The sequence below is a fragment of the Meleagris gallopavo genome, chromosome 5, assembly GCF_000146605.3.
Source record: "Meleagris gallopavo isolate NT-WF06-2002-E0010 breed Aviagen turkey brand Nicholas breeding stock chromosome 5, Turkey_5.1, whole genome shotgun sequence".
Classification (NCBI taxonomy): Eukaryota; Metazoa; Chordata; class Aves; order Galliformes; family Phasianidae; genus Meleagris; species Meleagris gallopavo.
Window position 1 is genome coordinate 37,636,788 of NC_015015.2, and position 23,145 is coordinate 37,659,932.

The 23,145-nt window shown below is 41.8% G+C and overlaps 1 protein-coding gene across 3 annotated transcripts in view; it reads left to right on the top strand.

The window, feature by feature from the left end:
- GPATCH2L (G-patch domain containing 2 like) overlaps window positions 1-23,145 on the top strand; it is a 71,659-nt gene that overhangs the window by 33,498 nt on the left and 15,016 nt on the right. For 2 of the 3 annotated variants that reach the window (XM_019615759.2, XM_010711747.3), the window contains exons 2-8: window positions 801-1,471; window positions 7,740-7,804; window positions 10,651-10,827; window positions 11,195-11,274; window positions 13,213-13,277; window positions 13,927-13,966; window positions 16,258-16,343. In XM_019615759.2, coding sequence (XP_019471304.1) covers window positions 813-1,471; window positions 7,740-7,804; window positions 10,651-10,827; window positions 11,195-11,274; window positions 13,213-13,277; window positions 13,927-13,966; window positions 16,258-16,343 — 1,172 coding nt within the window. In that variant the 5' untranslated portion in view covers window positions 801-812. Of the gene's footprint in view, window positions 1-70; window positions 154-800; window positions 1,472-7,739; window positions 7,805-10,650; window positions 10,828-11,194; window positions 11,275-13,212; window positions 13,278-13,926; window positions 13,967-16,257; window positions 16,344-23,145 lie in introns of those variants that run through there. The other variant, XM_019615758.2, reaches the window with a different exon arrangement.

Below are 23,145 nucleotides of genomic sequence, written 5' to 3' on the forward strand. Positions count from 1 at the left end.
GCCGGCTTCTCCTCGGAGCTGGAGAGGCGTTACGGTGCGGCCTTCCGGGCGCCTGGACCGAGGAGGAGGCCTGCGGCAGCCAGTGCTGCTCCGGAACGGGGCCGCGGGTGTTCTGGGCGAGGTGGCCCAGCACGAGAGCCTGAAGTGCCGGAGGTGGGACGGCCCGGCGGTCACGGGCAGTGTCGGAGGTTGGGCGAGTCCTTAGGATGGGCTCGCTGGCAGTCCGAAGATGGAAGGGCTGGGGATTTTGCCCCTAGCAGCTGGGTCCTGGTGTCACGTACACTGTTGTAATGAGTGTAGGATGGCCCGGCGTCTTATTTTGCTGCTGCGTTGAAGCTGATTTGCAGACTGCCTTTTTGCTTTCCGTTTTGCGCACAGCTTTACTGCCTGTCTACTTTTTGGAAGACTTCAGTCTGCTTGCTGCAGCTGCTAACCTTCTTTGTAGCTTACAGTAATTGACATAGGCATACCAGGTAGCAAACTAGTTAGGGGCTCCTTTACCCTTAAGATGTGTAATGGAACACATTGCTTCCAAGCAAAAGATACAAATGTAAGGCCCTTTCAGATACAGAGCTCTTGACCCAACTGCTGCAGTGGTGACATCTCCGCCACTGTGGTTAGAAGTGGGATTTAACTCCTGCAAAAGGAAGGAGTGAACGTTAGCCCAAGAAACAGCACTTATATTGCATTGTTTCTCCCAGGCAACTCAAGTGTGTAACTCTGCTATAGTATGCTGTAGTCTAGCAATGTGTTTGTGACAGCATTTATGTCTGGTGCTAATTGTTTGCTGTCATTTTTAGTAGGCATTGCCAATGGATGAACTTGTGCATGACTTGGCCTCAGCCTTAGAACAAACTTCAGAACAAAACAAGCTGGATGAGCTATGGGAAGAGATGGCCCTAAGCCCGCGGCAGCAGCGGCGCCAGCTTCGCAAGAGGCGGGGTCGCAAACGACGCTCAGACTTCACGCATCAGGCAGAGCACGCCTGCTGCTACAGTGAGGCCTCGGAGTCCAGCTTGGATGAAGCTGTGAAGGATTGCCGTGAGGTGCTGACAGCCAATTTCAGTGACTCTGATGACATGGCAGCGGTCAAACGACATCCAGCTCTCAGTGCCAGCCTGAAGAGCAAGCAACACTCATGGCATGAGTCAGACTCCTTTACAGAGAATGCACCCTGCCGGCCTCTTAGGCGCCGCCGGAAAGTGAAACGCGTGACATCAGAAGTGGCTGCCAGCCTCCAGCAAAAGCTCAGGGTGTCAGAGTGGAACTATGAGAGGGGCTGCAGGTTCAAGTCAGCAAAGAAACAGCGTCTTTCGCGCTGGAAGGAAAATGCCCCGTGGACATCATCCAGTCGTGGCCTTTGTGAACCGGGAGAGAACAGGCCCTTCCTCAGCAAGGCGGGAAGGAAGGAGCGGATGGAGTGTGAAGCTGATGAACAGAAGCAGGGCTCAGATGAAAATATGTCTGAATGGTGAGGTCTTTGTTTCTTTCCCTGCTAGAGCTAGATGGCTTCCTTGCTTGCAGCTTGTACAATCTTGCTTTTAGAAGTTCTTTCCAAACTTATTCAGCGCTATTCTCTTTTTTTGAGGAGGGAAAATCCCTCAGCTACTTTAAAAGTTTAGATTTTTTTTCCCCAACAGTCTTTTCATGTCAATGCCATGATGATGACCCAAACACTCTTTGAAAAGCTAGCAAGTTGTTATGTTTCTGGCTTGTAATGCACAAGCAGCTCTTTGAAAATTTTGTGGTCCTTCTGCTATGAAGTGGCATGCTTGTGGCCTGACGTTTGGCTGATAAATCCATTGTTGGTACTTATGTTGTCTGATTGATGTGATCTGTTTGTAGTTTCTTGTTTTCAGAATTTACCATAAGCAGTAACAGAAAACTGATCAGACAATGAATGCTAGACCTCTGTGCAGGTACTGTATGAACCTCAGTCAAAACATCTTCATTGCAGTTCTACATTTCTGCTATGGGTTTAGAATAAGGTTCTGACAGGCTAGCTGTGGCAGGAGAGTAGTGAGAAGATAAAGAAGTTGGGTAAAATGGAATATTTGCAGGGTAAGTCTATGAACAGTGAAATCTGGCTTGTATTTGTGTCCAGTTTTGAAGAACTGATGAACTGGTGATGCAGTTTTGTACGAGAGTTGAAAATGAGAAGCATAAATGTCATGGTCTGAATTTGTGCATCACTCTTGAGAAGTTTTCCCTTTGAGTTTGATTTTTATTCTCTCAATAGAAGGTTCAGTGTTATAAAACTCCTTCTTTACAAAAAGATTTTTGCAGATTAGAAGAGAAACAACCGCTGCGAGTCAAATGGAAGAGTTTTAACAAATGGCATACAGAAAGGAGATAGGGACTACCATTGTTTAAGAAGCAGGAGACATTCAATACAAAACTTTTTCTTTTTTTTGTTTTCGTAAAACTGCTGTGGGACATTTTGGAGATCAAGATTTGTATGTATCTGAAAGGGGGATGTGGAGGGTAGATTTTCTAGGGACTGATAAGCATTACAGCCCAAGTGGAAGATTTGTCTCAGGAAGTCCTGAAACTGCTGATTGCTGGAAGCTGTACGAATGTACTGAGGAAACGGTCAATCCACATTTGTTACAGTCTCATATTCTTTTCACAAGTATTCACTACAATAGACACTATCAGAGACAGTGAATTTGAGAAGTATAATTGTTTGCTTTGGTGTAATTGTTCATGTGTTTGGGTTCATTTAAGTGTTCTGGCTGTCTAGTTACTGCAATTTGTCAGTGGACAGGTGGCATGCAGTTATTGAGGGCTTTGTGGAAAATAACTGGAAGTGCACACTCCTCAAAGGTACTTTCTGAGAGGCTGTGAAAAGCATAGGTTGTAGTACATCCTCTCTGTCCTGATTCTAGAGATCACTAGTGCATTTTCATCGAACCAGCATTGTAGCTAACTGTAGCTAACTTAAGAAGATAGAAGAAGCAAAAAAAGTGATTTTTTTTTTTCATTGAAAAGTGGTTCTTTTTAGGTTAAGAAATGAGGGAAGATGTGCCTTTTCAAGATGCTAGTGAATGCCTTTTTTGGTATTAGTTGCTAAGAACACTTTTATCTTTTCGTGCTGTGTGCTGGCAGTCCAGAAAAGGAAATGTGCTGCCTAGCCCCTGAATGTTGCATGTCACTAGTGATGGACTGAGAGATGCCCTTACTTGATGTGGCAGTGATGGACAGTGCTCCTTGAGGGTTTTTTTCTACCAGTCAGAGTCTGTTCCATCATGTCAAACTTGAACTTAAACCAGCAGGCTTTCATCTAGGCTTTATTTGTGCCAGAATTTGGAAGAGCAAATAAACAGCTTTGTTGGGCTGTTACTTGAGGACCATGCTGAGGATATCACTTTGTTCTGTCTCAGTTGTACCTTGCTCTCAAGCAAATTATTGTGCAAGTGTTTGTATGCTGTTTGCCTTCTGCTGCCAAGTCTTTGAGATTCTCTTTAGAGGTCAGAATATTTGACCTCTCCAACACAAGTGTGATCGGTGCTGTGATTCACTCAAGAGGGTCAAAATTGGAGAGAGAAACACACATAACCCTCTTTGCTGTGGACTGTCCCTTGCAGCAGTGAAGGATCACGTTGGTCTCTGCTGCTTTAAATATAGCAGTTCGCTGCTAGCAAAGTGAAACTGGCTTTGCTTACCTCACTCTTGCTCTGCCATTGCTGCTTTGCTCCTTTTTCTGCTACCATGAGAGAAGGTACTTCAAACAACTGTATAACAAGCATAGCATGAAGAAGGGAGAAGAAAATTGGATACCTATGAGAAAGAATGGTATGTTGGCATCACAAGGTGGGAAAGCGACTAATAAAGCTTGCAGTACCAGGAGCCAGTCCACTGTGATCTAGTGATATATGGAGCAACTTGATACTGTGTTGGTTCCATTTCTGTTCATAGAACCACAATCATTCTGGTTAGAACAGACCTCATCATCTCCAACCATCCACCTAACATTATAATTCCACTGCTAAACCTTGTCGCTTCCACATCCACATCTCTTTAGTACCTCCAGGGATGGCAACTTAATCACCTCCTTGGACAGCCCATTTCCAATGTCTAGCTACACCTTCCATAAAGAAATTCCTCTGATAGCTGCTCTGAACATCCCCTGGTGCAATTTGAGGCTGTTCCATTTTTGTGTTACGTAGCAGTAGATCTCCTTAAATGATGAAATACTCAGTGTTTTCTCTGCTTTCAAGAGAGCTACTTGTTCTAAGTCAGATCAAAAGCCTACTGTATTCAGGAAATAAACTGATTCACTGAGAAAGCTTTGGAAATGTGTATTTAATGAGGAGTTTGCTTGTAGGCATGTACATAGTGTACGTGAAATGAAATATTTGAAATTGCCAAATTTCAGTGTACACTGTGAGGAGGAAAGGTGTGCAGGAACATGATGTTTCTAAACTGGGTAATGACGTGACTCAAGGCCTGACACTGAGAATTGTGGTAAAAGAAGCAAGTGGTCTTAGTTTAAGTAGTCATCTGCATGCTTGTACAAGAGTGACAGTTAACTACTAAGGTAGCGTGCCCTTCTTTCTCCTCTAATGCTCTGAGATTCCCTGCAGCCATAATAAAGCATAGGGAAATCATATGTTGAGTGCTGAAGCTCCTGTTGTTGGTCTAAGCTGAGCACTTTCAGAATGATCTGGGTTTAGCTTGAAGCAGAGCAAATCATGGTCAAGAGTTGTTTGACAAATCACTTTGAATGATGTGCTTAGTAGTGAGAGCTCTGTGGTTTGTCTGATCTACTCTCAAGAGACATAACTTCACTTTTTTGAACTGGCCATCGCCCTCCCCCACTGGCTCTGTGTGACTTCGCTGGTTTGCTGCTGATGTGTTTTGGCCTGGGACTGTAGCCACTGCTTCTCAAGTGTGTAGTGCAGTTGCCTTTACTCTTTGGAAGAGAACTATTTTCCTAGCAGCCTGCAGTGGCAGTCGAGAGCCTGGCTAAGCTGATGAATTGGAACCCAGTCTCTCGGTAAAGAAAAAATTCCTCTCTTGGAAGGCAAATGACAGAGACAGAGTGTTCAGCTTCCCCTCCTCCTCCAGCCCAGCCTGACCTTCTGCAGCCCCTCGGTGCCTCTTGTTTTCTTATTTTTATAGAAAATCAATATCCCTCCTGACACAAACAATAGCTCAGGAGAAAGAATAAATGGGGTAAACCTGAGATCTCTGTCCATCACCTCTCACTTTAACTCCCCCAAACTATTTAATTATAAGCATGCTTTGCTCCAGGTGTTTGCAACAGTGAAATTGCTAAATGAGGACCATTTTAACCAAAGATTGGGTGATCAATAACACTCTATAGCAGTAGGTTGTCGGATCAATAGGATTCATTATTTCATGGTTAAGGTAAGTAGCCTCCTTTGCAAGTGGAGGTCATTAATCAGTGCTTACTGGACCTGTAGAAAGGCCTGTGGAGGAGTCTAGTTTGTGTTCAGCCCTGAAGTGTGAAATGGTAAAGAGAGTGAAGTGGGATCCATGAAAGTTGATTCAAGTAAGGCACTGGCAATAATGTGTATCTGTAAGGAGCAAAGGAGCTGTCAGTATGACAGAATGCTTAAAGTGCAGTTAATATGATCTGGAATCTTACATAACGCTTCTTCCTTTCTCTGGCACCTTTTCTCTGGTGATGCTAAAACCCATATGAAGCAGTCACTCAATCCTTGCTTGTAAGGTCTCTTAATCCAGGCTTTCAAAGGAGAAAGCAGACGCACTAAGATTTGCCCTGGGTCATACAGTGAGTTGGTAGGAGAGCTAGGAATGAAACAAATGACTCGTGGTTATCAGTCCTTGGCCTAATTGCTTTGTTGTACATGGGGGAGGGCAAATGGATAGCCAAACTCTGTAATGGATTGAGTTGGAATTTGATATTAACTTACATACTGAAATGTGGGAATGATATACATATCATTCATCCTTAAAAATTTATATGACCTTTGTATAATGATGAAGATGCAGAGTTTATAGATATCCAGCATGGTGAATTGATTTGGCTGTACTCAAGAGTGTATTTTCCAAGAGCAATAATGTGCTCCAAATTTTTTAATAATGTTTAAATAATGAAGTAGCATAATAAAAAATAAAATGTAATAACATAATGAAACTGAAAAGGTTTAATTATGTTCCTGCATTTATTTGGGGTGATGCTTCTTATGATCGCTCATCCTTATGTTTTGTGAATTAGGAGGTTTTCTGTTGATACTGGTGTCAGTATGTTTCCCTGTAGGAGGCCAGAGAGCTTTGTAACAGTGCTCCTCAATCAGAGCTTGATTCTAGTTCTGACTTATGTGATGTTCATATCTCCCATGAGACCTTAGTACTAAGGGGGTGTAAGGGGCAGTAAGTAGTTACTACTTGTTATGATATTTCTCAGCTAAATTGGAGGAAGTATTACCTGAAGTGCAATTCAGTCCAGAAGGCCAATCCTGGACAGCATCAAAAGAGAGGTGGCAGCAGTGTGAGGCTGCTCTGCCCTCATGAGGCTTCTTCTGGAGTACTGTGTCCAGGTCTGGGGCTTCTGCATGAGATAAACGAGGAGCTGTTGGAGAGGGTCCAGAGGAGAGCCACAAAGATGGTCAGAGAGCTGGAGCACCTCTCCTATGAAGGAAGGTTGAAGGAGCTGAGCTTGTTCAGCCCAGGGAAAAGAAGGCTCCAGAGAGACCTCATTGTAGACTTCCAGTACTTAAGGGAGCTTACAAGCATGAGAGAGACCAACTTTTTCACAGTCTAGTAGTGACAGGACAAGGGGGAATGGCTTTAAACAAAAAGAGGGGAGGTTTAGGTTTGGTGTAGAAGGAAATTATTTAAAGAATGGTGAAGTGCTAGAATAGGCTGCTCAGGGAAGCTGTGGATGCCTCTCATCCCTGGGAACATTCAAGGCCAGATTGATGGGACCCCGAGAAGCCTGATCTTGTGGGGGCAGCCCTGCCCATGGCACAGAGTTGGGACTGGGTGGGCTCTGTGGTCCTCTCCAACCTAAGCCTTTCTATCAAGTGCCCGAAGACTGATTTAGTATCAGCAGTAGAGTTGTCAGATGCTTGGGGCTGACTTGTGTGTGTATTTCTGCTGCAAATATTTATCCAATTTTACAGTCAACACATTAATTTCTAGTTTAATTCCTTGATTCAAGAATTAAGTCCCTTGTAACTGCTTCAGCAAATGTAAAATGCGCAGTGCTGAGCGGCATTCAGCTGCAGCAAGTCATGCTATCATGCTATGCTTTTTAGCTGGAGAGTTACAAATGTACCTGCTGCTCTTCCTGCAAAGGAAGAAAAAGTTGCAGTAGATTGAAGAGAGGCCTTATGTAGCTGGGTAACACGTTTGAGGAAAAGTACAAAACTTCAGAGGCTTTTCAGTATCTGTTAAGTGACCCAAGGGCAGTTAACTCCTTTTAATTTCCTAGTGAGCATTCCAGACAATGTCGTAGTTAGGTTATGAACTCTAATACTCAAGGCCAATGCCAGTGTATTAATTACTTTTTGATACCTTAGAAATAGACTAGATACAAGATTCTGCTTCTTGTCAAGTGGTACAGCATTGCTGGGATTTAACAGGAAGCCATCATGACCCGTGCTAGACCGAGCCATGTATATGAAATGCAGTGATACCCAATTTCTGTGATGTAAAGTATTGTGAGCTCAGATAAACTAGTAAAATGTTTGTTTTGTATTTGCTGGGGTTGTAACAATGTTTTTATTTGTTTGTTTTTGTTCCAGTGAAACCAGCAGTGTATGCAGCAGCAGTGATACCGGACTATTTACCAATGATGAGGGCCGCCAAGGTAACAACTGTCCTGAAATTTTCCTCATGTTACAGGGAATTTCCCTTGCCTTTTTTTAAAAAACAGATCTGAAGAAAGATCTGAATTTGAAGACAGACAGGGAAGAGAATGCAGGGAAAAGTCTAGTGGCTGTGAGGTGCTAGAAGTTATCAAAATGATCTGAGGGCCATAAAGGTATGGCTTTGGAAGCAGTACACTCCTGTATATCACAGAATCATAGGTGTTGAAAAGGGACCTCTGGAGATCATTTAGACCAATCCCCTGCTGAAGCGGGTCCCCTATAGTAATTTGCATGGAAAAGCATCCATGTGGGTCTTGAATATCTCTGGAGAAAGAGACTCCACAACCTCTCTGGACAGCCTGTTCAGTGCTCCATTACCCTTACTTTAAAGAAGTGTTCTTTCTCATGTTCATATCAGATCTATAACATTTAGTATACGAAAAAAAAACAACCCCAACAAACTACTGTTATAGGAAGGCCTAGAAAGACAAGAGAAATTCTGTTCTCCATAGTCATCCATAGAAAGAGTAAAATTCACAATCTCTTTCTATAGATGTTTTAATTGTTGTCTACTTACCACTAGAGCCTTATCTGTTAGTTTTTTCCCAATGGGAAGGAAGAAACAACTCCAAAATAATCAGTACTATCAAGTCATCTAATGAACTATGCTAAGAAGAGCATTGCTGTTGTGTGTATTAGTTGAGCCTAGTATCTTCAAGGTCTATTGTAGAAATGGTTTCTTAGGGCTTTTGAGTGTGGAACAAATGCTGATTTTATTTATCAGTGAGAAGTGTTCAGTTTATGGGAGATAAGGTAGAAGTAAGTGTGAAAGCACTTGCAGTAGGCATGGGAGCAATCAGGACTGTTGTATTTGGAGCAGGTGGGGTGTGACCCTGGAGACTTGTAAGTCTGTACAGCTTGTGCTGATGTGTATTGTGTCATATGTCAAAAGTTATAATTTGGATGAGATCTCTCCGGAGAATATGTGAGTGCTAAACTCAGTAAGAAGTACTGCTTCCACTTGTTACTGACCCAAGTGTCCGGGTGAGAGGCAGCATGATGCTAGCAAATATATGCACATTTTTTCTGATTATATTAGGCTGTAGGGATGATCTGTTGTGACCTGAGGTGGCTCTGACACTTTGCCTAGGGCAGGAATTTCAGAGATCAGCTTTGCCCTTTGCTGAGAAATAATTATTTCCAGCATTCTGTTCTTCCAGAGCAACAGAAAAAAAAAAAATCTCTCATCCCCTGTTTTTGCATGTAACTCTGCTGGGAGAGCTGAAGTTAGTGAGCACTTACATATCAGATGATGGCATTGTGTGTTGACTGAAATGTTGAAATTTTAGCTCATCACTCAAGGCAGTGTTGGTGTAGGCTCTGTGCATGTTTGCACCTATGCATACCTGTAGTTTATGCTATAGTGGTTTTCTGGCCAAGATGTTTTCCAGCTTCCAGTATGTTTCAGTGAGTGGAAAACGATCCTAGGTTATAATTTTATTGCAAGTTTTTGTTAAATGAATCTCTAATTGTGAAATTTGAAGTGGTATCAGCATATGATCTTCATTGTTAATGTTTGTCTCGTGGAAGTAGTGAATTGAGGTATGATACTGCACTATGCTCATAGAGCCAAAACTTTGGGGTTATTTTCATATGTATTATGATCACTTAAAAAGAACCAGACAACTTTACTTGGTTTTTGCTTAAAGGTAGGTGGAGGTGTGTGTGTGTATGTATGTTTATCTTTACATGTATAAATATAATTATCATACGTTAGTTGATGAAACATGCTTATCACAGAAATAAAAAGACATTTCAGAGCTTTGGGATGAAATGTTCTGGCTGTCGTAGCTGTTAATGATTGGAGTTGGTTATGGGTGCTGTTTTTCTGTTACGTGTAAGATTGCAAGAGTTTTACTAGGATGAAGGGTTTTTCTTTTTGTAGATAAAACGGAGTTCAGTCACAGATAATGTGACTTGGTTAAGAGAGAAGGGAGAGTGACGAGAAATACCTGAGTCTTAATGGTAGGCAAGTGTTTTCCCTAAGTCAGGTGTGTTAGTAGTATTTTAAGGTAAGATGAAGTACTTTGCAATTAAACAGTACTGTTTCTCAGTTGGGATCCTGAAGAACTTTTGTTATTTATTTATTTTTTTTTGATGTTGCTCATGTGCTGCTACTCCCAGGGGCAGGTTTACCATGAGTGGTGTCTAAGGCAGTTCACTATTAAGACTGCAGCTGTATTAATTACAGTGGCCATGCTTTGTGGAGACCTTGGTAATGACTTCTGTTGTTGCTGTTCTACCTTTGCAGGGAAGATTGTGGTTCTGACAAAGTTGTTTATTCCTTTTAGCTACTGTACTAGGAGATCTGTTTCATCAGTGACTATGTTCCTCGTGTTTATCCAAAACAGCGAGCCTGCTGTCCTGTTGTGAAATCTTTCCTGTGATTGCATATAAAGTGTGCCAAATGACTGACTTCTATTTCTGTCACAGTAATTACTTCAGAGAAAGAGATGTGCGTTAGACATCACACAGCATTGAACTAAGGTTGATGAGATGCGTCCACAACAGAGTGCTAAAGTCGCCCTAGGCAGGTCTATAAAGAAGGCTTTGTTCTATAGGGAAATTGTGTAGACTGAGTTGGATAATTTAAAGCATTTAGTGATATCCCATAGTTACTGCAAATGATTGAAACAGAATACAAATACAAGGTTCTCCAGGAATGAATTCCTAATGGGACTTCAGCTATTGTTCCACATCCAAAAATGCCTACCTGTAGTAGTCTGTGGGGCAGTCACAGGACACGTTGTTTTTTCTTGTGGATAATTTCAATCTATTTATTTAGGAGATGACGAGCAGAGTGATTGGTTTTATGAGGGAGAGTGTGTCCCAGGATTTACTGTCCCCAACCTTCTTCCCAAGTGGGGAGCTGACCACTGTTCTGAAGTGGAACGGATTGACTCAGGCCTGGACAAGCTCTCAGATTCCACATTTCTCTTGCCCTCACGACCAGTTCGAAGAGGTGAGTTCCATAAGGAATAAGGTGTTTTTGATCTTCTGATGTGATGGTAAGAGTAAATTTCACTCATAGGTGCTGCAACGTAAAATGGTATTGATGATCTGTTTTTTGTAATGATCCATTTAAAACCAGCTGCACTAGTGGAGAAGATACCAGAGAACTTATCCTTCAGAGTCCCTCTGTTCTGTTTATGATTCCGTTTTTGTTAAATAAAGATTTTGGTTTGTGAATAAAAAGGCATATCTACTTCTTGCAGATTGAGAAACAGAGGCAGAAATACTGATTTGACCACTAAACCAATTATTTTTCCTGGCTGTTCTACTGGGAAGAATGCTCAATTTTCATGATTTTTTTTTTTTTTTTTTCCCAGGATTTCATGCTCGCCTGAACCGCCTTCCAGGAGCTGCTGCCCGCTGTCTTCGGAAGGGTCGAAGGAGGCTTGTTGGCAAGGTAATTCCCCTCTGCAACATAGTACCACTGTATTTCCAGTGCTGATTAGAACTGGAGTACTATTCGAAGTTAGCACATGGGCCCTTTCCTGCAGAAAGGGGACACTGTACATTTTTATTTCATAAATTCTTTCATTTGGTGAAACTGCTTTGATTGCTGGAAGCTGATTGAGAGAATGTAGATTTTAAGACAGATGTAGTGGGTCAAAGAGAGTTTGTTAATGCTAAATTTGATACAAAAGGAAGTCTGGTGATGAATGATAGAAGAAGAGTTAGACAATGTAGGGGAAAATGATGAGGCATGCGACTTTTTTTATGCCAGTAACACCTACAAGGGCAGAAAGCTGAGTGAAGTGAAAGAAGGTGAAATTGTTGGTATATGCAGTGTTATCCAAAGCCACTGACCAGGTCTTTTATTTGTAGGGCAAACAACAAAAAAAATGCTCATCCTGTTCTTAAAAGAATAAATGATACTTGGCAGATACCTGTCTAAAAGAGGCAGGAATCTGGTCTGAATCTTGAAGTGTGGTGTGCACTTGTCTTCTATAAAAGATGTTAGTGAGGATGGAGGTTGTTGGCTGTGCTAGGTTTTACTGAGATGTGCTCTTGAATATACTGGCTTATATTCGTAGTTGGCTGGCTTTAGAGAGTTTGTTTATCTCTAAGGAGTGTCACATGGGTCTGCTTTCTAGGTGAGTATGATTTCTTCCTCAGAAACTGCTGTCACACTTGAAAGGTCCTTGTTTGCCCGTTCTTCCTTCCACTCACCTTGCTTAGTTATAAGAGGGGTTTAAAATATGAATCATCAGCTGGCAAGAGACTGGCTTTGGGTAGATTCCTCAGGCCACCTGGGTCTATTGGCAGCACCTCTAATGATCCAAATGAGAAAGATAATATTTACTTGTTTAATTCATCTTCATCACCTTAAAGGGATCTTTGTCATTTGCAGCGGAGGTCACTGCTCCCCCTTCCCCCATCTCTCTCTAAATTGTAATCATAAATAATGAGTTTCGTTCAGAGCTCCCCGCCAGCGAGCTGCTAATTATCAAAAGTACGGCTTGTAATTTACACAGTAATAAACCGTAAATTTAAACATTACGGCACTTTAAGTTAATAATTTTCCTGCTGTAACAAATAGCCCATCTTTCACCCCCGCTGTTACTACTCCCCCCTGAACTTCGAATGTGTTTTGCCTATGTAACCTGGCAGAAGCTCTGGAGAATCTTACCTGTGCATTCTTTTATCCTCATTTTCAGACGTTCTGCAAAGCATGTTTCTTTTCTGGATGCAGTTGCTATGCAGATGTGAACAGTTGCTGTGTCAGGCTATGTGTGTATGCCATTATCAAGCGTGTAACACAAGGCAGCATCACTCAGAAGGAAAAAAAAAAAAGTGCTTGCAGAGTAAGCCCTTTCTCCTGGGATACACCCTTTCCTTCAGCTGTTAGATGTCCTCATGCTAAATTGCTGTTTTCAGAGAGGGAGAACTTCATATTTCCTTTTTGTTTCTTTCACCTGTACTTGATGGATCCCTTTCCCCTTTGGCTGGAGAGACTGGATTCAGTTTTGTGAGGAACGTTCTTTTTAGTAAGGTATTGTAGTATTCTGTCTCTCAGCCTGCATGTGGCCCAGCTGACTCTAGTGTAAACTGGTTCTGTTTGCCCCATTCTTAACTGTGTCCTTGTGCTGTATGCTTCGTGCTGGTCCAGTCCTTGGTGCACCCCTGTGCAAGCAATTGTAGACACTAAAACAATTAAAAAACAGTAACAACACAAAAATAATAAAACCAAATGGTCTTTTGCCTTCAGTTGAGGTTCTAAAAGGAGAGGATGTTTAGCTGAGACTGAGCTGGTACAGCAGTATCTGTTTTTATTAGCAGCAGTAAAGTATGACTGCTCACTGCATGAGTCTGCAACCTTTTACCTGTCTTTGTGTTTCAGGAGACCTCCATCAGCACTGTGGGCACTGAGAGGCTGGGTCATATTAGTGATCCGCGTCAGAAAGAGTAAGACCCTTAACAGCTGTTGTGTAAGGTTTTGGGAGGGGAGGAAGAACTTCGGGATCCTCTTCCCTTCTGTGACTGAAGGGAGTGAAGAGTTTTGTGGTAAATAAAGAATACAGACAACTGCTGAGTGGGAGACAGTCCTCTACTGACAGTTCCTCTGTTTTCTGCCCCAGTATGCGGAAATTGCTCAAATGCCCTTTTGGTTGCAGTCAGTTTTTTCTGACTGCAGAAACGATGCTGATAAGGCAGTAGTGAATTTGCTTTCTCTTTCTTGGGTGTGTTATGTCTCTGTCCCCAAACTGTGTTTTAAAATTAGAGTCAGCAATAGAAATAGATATGGTGCTTATCCCTTGGCATCCCTCTGATGCTGTTCTTGTTGGGCTATAATTAGGTAGAGGTAGCTCCTCTCCACCTGTAATGCAGGAGGTCCAGCCTTCACCAGCTGTCAGTCTCCAGTTTTCTTAACTTGGATTTGGCATTTGTTGTTTTTAATATGTGTCCTAGTGATGTTTAATCTCTCTCTTTTTCCCTCCATATTTGTTCTTCCTCTGCCTTTTTTTCTTCATCCTCAATCCTCTTTTTTCCCCTCAACATTCATTCCTTCCATGGCGTGGCTCCCACCTGCCCGTCCTACTCTGCCTCCTTCCAGTTTTTGGTTGCCATCAATGGGGAAGAGAGATCGCAACCAGGTAAGCTGTCTATGCTCTACTTTTTTTATTTTCTTGGTTTCCTTCTCTCTAGAAAGAACAAAATGCTGGCTTCTGATTTCCCTCACACCGTGGCCTTTGCACATGGGGTAATGTGGAATCATAGAATCTTTAGAGCTGGAAGTGATCTTTAAAGATCATCAAGTCTAACTCCCCTGCAATGAAGAGGGATGTGCACAATTAGATTTGGTTACCCAGGGCCTGGTCCAGCCTCGCCTTGTAAATCTCCAGGGATGGGGCATCAATTGCATCTCTGGGCAACCTGTTCCAGTAGCTCTGTCCCTTCTCGTTTTGGTAAATGTTGTCTTCTGGATTTGAGTGCAACCCATGTCTCTGGCATTATGTTGTCTGAATAGCTCAGAGACTCCTTTTGTTTGTCTTGATGTTTCAGGTTAGTGTTTGCCTTCCTCTCTAATAATTAGTGGGAGGGCGAATGACTCTTGTCAGGAGAAACTTTGGCCTCACAGAATTCCATGATAATTGGAACATTTTTCTCTTTTCACATGCTTTGTTTTGCCTTATTTGGCTCAGGCTCCTTCCTGATAGTCTCATCAACAGAGAAGGGGAAAAAATTAAAAACACAAATTGTTATCTGGCTGTAATTAAATAGCAGATGTAACAGGAAATAGAAAGAAATGAATAGGCTCTCTTTTAACTGACTGAATCTGTGGTGTAGGCACTTCTTTTGAATTCTTTCTTTGTAAATTTTATATACCTTCAGTGGAAGAAGGCTGTTTTATTCATGATGTAAGACCTCATGTTCCTGACAGTGGCCAGCAAAATAGATCTTCTACTTACAGGGTTGTGCTGTAGTGGTGTTCCTAGCCTTCTGTTCTACTGCTAGTTGACTTTTGGTTAGTGAACACTAGGACTGAACATTGTTTTACACTATAGGTGACTATAGATACATATATGGCAAGAAATTATTTTTAAATCTTTGTGCAAAGAGGTAATTTTATGGCCTTTGTGCAACTGTGCATTTCTTGTTAATGACAGCATTTCACATACCACTTTGATATTGTTGAAGATAAGAGAGATAACTCATCTTATAAATGACCAATATAAATTAGTTTTATTTTTCATAACTGAACTTGCTTCAGCTACAGGGAGATACTGATGATTCTCCCCTATGGTGCAGCTGCAGCATTATTTCACTGATGGTAAACTAATAGCCCAATTTAAGGAGGAGCTCACTGAAAACAGAAGCTTTGTAGTGCAATAGTGCCTCTTTTCTGTCAGAAAGTTTGAAGACAAAAGCCTAATACTGAATTATAGGCTTCCATATAACATTTATGATAAGAGTTGCTACAGCTGTGGATTTTCCCTATTTAAAAATGCATCAGTAATCCTAGTAATATAAGAATAAACATTCTGAAAATCGGTCAAGCACTTTGCAAAACAGATGGAAATGAATTTCCTGCTTGTGGTGTGAATTATAAATAAAGGGATGTTGAATGGAACTGCAGTGTGGACACCCTAGGGCAACTACTAGCCTAAGCCATCTATTTGCATATTGAGCTAGGTTTGCTCTCTACACTGATTGAGTAGATTGTTCCATGTCTTTCCCATCCCTTAAAAAAAATGTAGGGCTGCATCTTGTACAATAAACTGTCTTTCACATGCTTGATGCCTTCAGGATTTGTCAGTGTATGCCATACAAAGGATGTAAGATTAGCCTGACCACACATGATTTCAGAAAATTGTTTCAAGCAATTTGCAAGTACAGCTTCTAACTGAGAGGAGCAGCTCACTTGTTGTGGAATGAATTTTGAGCTCACTATGAGCAGACTCTGGTGGACCTGAGCCTTTTAGAGATCTGTTTCAGTGACATGTGTGAATATGGGGGAATATTGAGAAATATTGAGACTGTTGGGAAGTTCTGTGCTTTCCTTAGTTATAGCATTAAAAGTTTTCATTCTATGTTATGAATGTGGACAAGGGGCTTCACTAGAGGAAGATAGATTTTTCTACTCATGTGCAGCAGTAGAGCTCTTTGAGCATGCTCTCAGTCAACCAGCATTTTCAGTAATGCAAGTTGAAAAAGAAGTGTGCTCGTAGGGCTGTTTGCTGAGAGAAGATGGTTATGAGATTTACACCCTGTGCAAGGCCTGTTGTCTGATCTGAGAGTCAGTTCTCATCTAGCCTCATTCCTTGGTGTGTCAGTGAGCTGTTCTTATACTGTATGAACAGCTGTAGGGAATAGGTCTGAGCAGCTGTATCTGGAGACTGTTTCTTTTAATGGTTTGCTTAAATAAAATCTCTTGAATTTCCAGTTCAATCCATTATCTCCTCTGTACTCTCTGGATGTGCTTGCTGATGCTTCCCACCGAAGATGCTCACCAGCACACTGCACTGCCAGGTAACTCCCTTTCTCTGCTCTGTTGGGTTGTCTTGGTTCCCTTCCATGTGTATCTTCATTAGTACTTCAGTAGTCTGAACAGTTGTCACAGGCATGGAAGTTAATGCACTTTTCCCTAAGGGACCTGTGTTGAAACTCAGCATAGAACATACCAGTGCAGATGATCTGGCAGACTCAGTACTGTAGGCACTTAGAGTGTATTGAAAGCGTCTAGACAGAACATGCTGTGTTTTTAGAAACAAATGTAATCTGTTCTTCCTTGTGCATTCAGTTGCTGCAACTCCGTTGCTTTGGTATGAATGGGTATAGTATTGTTGTCCAGTATTAAAATCAGAACAAGATTAGGTGACTCCTAATGGCTTGGTATTTTTCTGTGATCCTGTAGCATTTGCCCAAATGTTGAGGTATATTTCAGTTTGCGTGGTTGGGGTTAACTTGCTGTTCAAGCACCTTCTGCTGAATAATCCTAAATTAAATCCAAGAGTTGTCCTTGGCGGTGACTTCTGTTCTTGTGCTGCAGGTGACTATCTAAAGGTAAGGTGCCCTTGAGCTCTTTCACTGTACAAGGAAGCAAGGTCCTGCTTGGGACACAGTTCTGCTTACGTGCTTGCACGAAGTACCAAATCTGAAAGAACCGTCTGGACTTTCAGCTTCATGGTTTTTTTCCCCTTGTTAATTAGCAAATAGAGCATGAAAAATGTACTGAGGTTGTGTGTGTCTGAGCAAAAGCTTGGCACCTATCCAGCAAAACCTCTCCTCCCTCTGGCTTCTGCAGGGAATTTTGTGATACCGCACCATGACCTCATGCTGCTGTAGGCAGCATGGTAAAGCTAAAAAGGTTTGGGGGGGAGAGAAATCAGCTCTTAAACATTCATATGGATGGGAACAAAAATAATTTGGAAGGTTGTGCATAAGCAAATCGGTGCTTTTGCACCAGTCTGGGGATATTTTATACCAGTGAATCAAGAAGATTGGTTAGTCTCTTCATTTGCAGTAAAGATAACCTTTCTTGTGCCTCGAGTGTTTCACTTTGCTCTACAGAAGTTACAGGGGATACCAGCTGTTTCCTGTTTGTTCTTCAGAAAGGGGATCTCAACAGCTCCCAATCAAATTTGAACAGGGCAAGCTGTCTACCTTTATAGTGATCAGTGAAAGCCTTTTCCAAAGCCATTGTTTGTGACAGGATGTTTCTGAAGTGGTGTGATCATATTTGTTTGTATTTACTGTGTGTATAGTCTAGCTATCCTGTTGCTATAAGCTTGGCTCCTTCCTATAGAGAATAAGTGGCTGGTGTCCTGACACACATAATCCTAATGATTTGTTTCTGAATGTTGATAGGGAAGTAGTTTGTCCCATTCCAGTGGTGAGTGTATTTTTAAGTGTCTGTTGTTTGAAAAAGTAGCTTCTTATTATAGTGTGAGATATTATTAATGTGTGAAAGAATTTGGGGAGGAGGGAGTGCAAAACTATGGTAAGAATTAAAAAGTGCTATGGTCTCATGTATGAGTGAACTTTACAGTGCAAGGTGTTTACATAGAGATGCTGCCAGGGGCACAGAGGAAAACTGATTCCTTCACAGGACCATTCTCTTAATAGGAGCTGTTCTTCAGGTGTTTCCCAATTACTTTTTCCTCTCTTTTCATTGGTGGAGTCAGTTCCTATGGCTTGTTCTTTAGCAAGTTCTATCAGCTTGCATCTGATCCTGGAGAAACTCTACTCAGAAATGTGTCAAAATAGGGTGGGGAAGGCCAATGTCCTGAGAGCAATGTGAAATGTGTTAGAGAAGAACCAGTTTTGATGTTATGGATATCCAGTTTGTTTAATCTCATGCCCTCTGTGCAGTGGAAAATTACCTTTCCGTTGAGTTCCTTCTATCACAAATCACAAAATTGTTCTGGTTGGAAAAGACCTTGAAGATGACCTTGTCCGACTGCCAGCCACTCTCCACCATGCCCACTAACCAGTGGAAGTGTACCAGCTGGAGTCTGTTCTATGCCATGGCAATGTTTTCTTTGCCTCTGTGGTAGATTTTGGTGCACTTCATCTCTAAGTGCAGCACATGATTAGTCATGCAGTGCTTCATTTAGGCAGAGCCGTTAGCCAAAGTCCTGAACACAGATAGAGATATTCAAGACTTTTCCATTGTCAAGGAGGTTCTATGTGGAATGTTCTATAGGAAGTCTTGTTTGAATGGCTGAGTGAATTGTACACTTCCAAGATTACCTTTCTTGCTTTATATCAGTGATGAGAAGAGATTCATTCAAAGTGTGTGCACAGCACTGGGAATTTCACACCCATCATTAGAAGCAGTTTTGTGTGTGTGGTGACTGTTATCATTAGTGGTATAATTTTATTTTGTGAAGCAAGGAGAGTTTCCTGCTTTCTTGCAGCCCTCCCAAGGGACAACTGGTGTATTAATTTGCTGTATTGCCTCCTGGCTGTTCCCAGGCTGTTTTTCCTCTTCATCATGGAATTTTTAATGGCTCTGCTGCCTCTCGGGAGGCATGCAAGTAAGAGTACCTCAGGGATCTCTTCCTTTTTTCACATGCCTATAATTACTCTCCTTTAAGAGCACAAAGCGTTTGCTAATCATGTCTTGTCTGTTAAGGTTTCTGCTTGACGATGCTGGCTGTTAAAAGCAAGCAAGACGAGACTTGCATGGACAGCCCAAGTGATCCTTCCCTTCGTTCCTTTCTACCCATTTACATCTCTGGGAGAAAGAGTGGTCTGAAAAGAATTGTTATCTCGAACTCCACTTGAAGAGGATTTTCATAGAATCATAGAATTACCAAGGTTGAGAAAGACCTCTGAGATCATCCAGTCCAACTGTCCACCAATTACCAATATTTCCCACTAAACCGTGTCCCTCAGTACAACATCTAAACATTTATTGAACCCCTCTAAGCTTGGTGACTGCACCACATCCCTGGGCAGCCCAGTCCAGCACCTGACCACTCTCTCAAAGAAGTAGTATTTCCTAAAGTCCAACCTGAATCTCCCCTATCGCAACTTGAGGCCATTCCCTCTAGTCCTATCACTAGTCACGTGGGAGAAGAGGCCAACTGCCACCTCACCACAACCTCCTTTCAGGTAGTTGTAGAGAGCGACAAGGTTACCTCTGAGCCTCCCCTTCTCCAGACTAAATAATCCCAGCTCCTCATAAGGCCTGTGCTCCAGGCCCCTCACCAGCTTCATTGCCCTTTTCTGGACATGCCCAGTACCTCACTGTCTTTCTTGTAGCAAGGGGCCCAAAACTGAACGCAGTACACAAGGTGTGGCCTCACTAGGGCTGAGTACAGAGGGATTATCACTTCTCTGCTCCTGCTGGCAGCACTGTTTCTGATACAATTTTGTACAGGCTTAAGCAGAATATTTTAGTAGACTTTGGCTATGCAATGGATCTGTCAGTGGAAAAATATGATAGGTTATTGTTTTGTGGGGTGTAATTCTGTTGAGGCAGAGTGAGTTTCAGAAGAGTCTAGAACAATGTTCCCTTTAATTTGAGTTGTAAAACAGGTAGAAGAAGAGGGGAAGGTAGGCAATAAATTGTCCCTAATATCATTTATTGTTTGCTTAGCCTTGAAAATAGGGTTATGGGTGAAAATTTAATTTTATGTTCTGACCAGATGTCTTAAGAAAAGTGGAAGTCGGTGCCCGGTGAGATGGCAAGTAGATGATGCAGGCGGAAATTTGAAGAACATCTGTAGTTCCAGCTCTAGAAATATGCGTGTTTATGCAAATCTCATTCTGTTGTATCTGTACAGAGATCCTGGCATTTCTGCCTCTTATCCAAGCATATGGAAGTATAGAGATTGCCTGCATTGTCAGGCCTTTCCTGAGGTAGCTGAAGGATTGAATGAATTTTCACAATTTCATGCTGTCCCACTTGACCAGGACAGTATCCAGATTATTCCATGCAACCTATCCACACATCTTCATCTTCCTGAGATGTCCATTATGCATCAGCTGCTTTTAGGTATCATTCTTCTCTTTCTTTTTTCCTTCATTTAGCCAGAACACTTTCATGTCTTCCTTTGCTACTAAAGCCTAGCTAATATTCCAGTTGGGGATGTAAGTGAATTCTTCTGACAAGTGTGCAACAAACAGAAGCTATTATCTAGCATCAGTTGTCTAAGGCCTAATGCTTCCATTTTGGTGAATCCTAATTCTCCAGAGTGAAAAATAAGTTCCCCTTCGCCTCAGAATCTTGTTTAGTTATTAATGCTTTCTTCTGCTATGAAGTATATTGCTTTTACCAGATCTGTGTACTCAGGTCAGGCAAATATTAAGTACCTCTCTTACTGGCACACACGTATTGTATAGGTCTGTATGAAAAGAGAGAATACAATACGTGGGATCACATAATCTCTACTTAGAATGCTTACTTGAGTAATGATTGAAAAAATGTATTCCTTTCTGTTCACTGTATGCAAACTTTAGTGAACGAAACTGCTACATGATTAGAATGCATACTTGGGGAACAGAGCATTGCTGCATGAAGACCTATTAGATTCAAATGATTGAAGAAGTGAACTAACTTGTAGTGACTTTGGAATCTGGAAATCTGCTCTCGAAGTTGTGCCATGAGGTTCTGCAGAGCAGAGGAGACTCTTATGCACAAGAGCTGTATTGATTTACAAAAGTTAAGCGCAGATCAAACTTCGGTGCCCATCTGAGTCTCTAGTTTCAAAGAGGAAGGAAATTCTGCTCCTACTCTTAATTTTGTGAAGCCACCTGGGTGGCAAAAGAAGGCAATGACAGTACCTTCTACTGAGATACATGTACTATAGAGCAATAGAAGATAATGAAGAAGGAAAACTAGCTCACTTCTTCTGGTGACCAGCAGTGGCTCAAGAGGAGTGCAACCTCTATCTGCTAACCCTTAAGTGAGGGTGAAGAGGGATGGATCCAGGCTCCAACCCTTCTGGTCTTTCAGGTGCATTGCTTGTACCTGAGCTCCCTGGGTTAGCCACACCTTCTCACCTGATACTCAACCATTGATTCATGCCATGGCCTGGCAATTCTTCTGTGCCACCATAAACCTCAGGTAATGCTTCCAGATTCAGAGGAAGAATGTTTCATTTGGCCTATGTTTGCTGGGAATATAGCATCTCAGCAGCAGCACTTGGATTGTGTGGCACTGTTTTAGCAGTAGTATCCTTGTTAGATGCTGTCTCTGCTGAATGTTTATTTTAGTATGAGGATAATAGCACCCCTTGTTTGTATGACAGTAGATTAATGGCTACCTAATTTTCTCTATATAATCCACTTGTTCTGCTTCTTCCAGAAGTTGTCAGCAGAGAAACTGAATAATACGAGATTACAGTAAGAGATGTACACCCCCAAGTGTGTGATACACCACCTGTTTCCAAGAAGGACACAAACTGTTGCACTTAGTTTTGCAGGCTGTTTTCAGAGACTTCTGTTTTGAGATTGAGGTGTATTTTACTCTGAATTTTAAGAGGACATCATTTTACAGACTGAGAAGGTTTGAAGGACCTAATTCTGTTCAGTTAGATTCATTGTGAACTGGCGACTGCTTGTGCTCTGTACTGTTTTCTGTGGATTGTATTGCTTGGCAATCCTAAACCCTAGAATTTTCTGGGTTTTGTATCTATGGCAGTGGCAAGCTTGTATGATCCTGACAGTCCAGCGTGCGGTTACTTTGATCTGTAGGAGTGAGGTAGGAGTCCAGTATATACAGTTACACTTCATTTAAACAAACAAACAGTTATATAATAACTATCTGGAAGCAAGGAAACATTCAAAATCCTTCTGACACATTAAAGACAACAATGAATCCCAGCTTTGTGCATAGCAAAGCCTGATTTTTCTCCAGTGTGAGCTGCATGTAGAATCACCGTGTACTTTGAGTACTACGTTAAGAACAAAAGATAAATCCGTATTTCCTGGATAATTTCTTAGCTTGTGATTAAAATATACATATAGATATGTTCAGAAAGAAACTATAGATTTTTTTCATATAAAACCATTTGTTTCTACACATTTGTAACTCCTCATTTGCTAACTCCTGTCAATAAGAAGCTGTGGTGTTATTGTATATCTTGGATATATTGCAGCTACCAGGGAAGCTGCATTTTGGAGCCTGCTTTGTCTCTCCAGGTGTGTTCTGTTTTTTCTCTTCCTGGGGCAGAATTTCAGTTCTCTCTAGACTGAGGTTGATTTCCATGTTAGTGTCTGGTTGACTAGCAGATTTAATGGTGATTTAGCACTGCAATTTTTTTTCTTATGATCCACCAGCCACTGTCCAGTAGTTTTCTTGTTACTGTTCGTGCAGTGTTCAACAAAATATAGAAGCCTAGCAGAAGAAATAGAAAGTCAGTAAGATTAGATTAAGTACCATTGTGTTTTCTCAGTTTAGGCTCAAATCTGTCACACAATGCTCGGTACCTCTGACTTCTTCACAAGGAGGCTTGTGACAATGCTACAATGTGCATTTTCTGTTATCCTTTCCTCTTGGCCCTGTTCAGTTCTACCTCTGAGTTATTTTTAACCTATTCAGAGGAGTTGTTAAAATCGACATTTTCTGAAAAACTAATTCATGGTTGCATGATGACACAGATTTTTCACAGTTTATAGTTAACATCTGTCTGCTGTGACATGGTGTGCTGTGCATATCCATTACCTTACTTTGCCGGCAGTGCTGTTCCTATGAGTTTGCTGATAAACTGGTGTGGTTTAACCTGACAGGCAGCTCAGCACCACACAGCTATTCTTTCACTTCCCCCTGACAGTGAGATGGGGGAGAGTATTGGAAAAAAGGTGGAACTTGTGGGTTGAG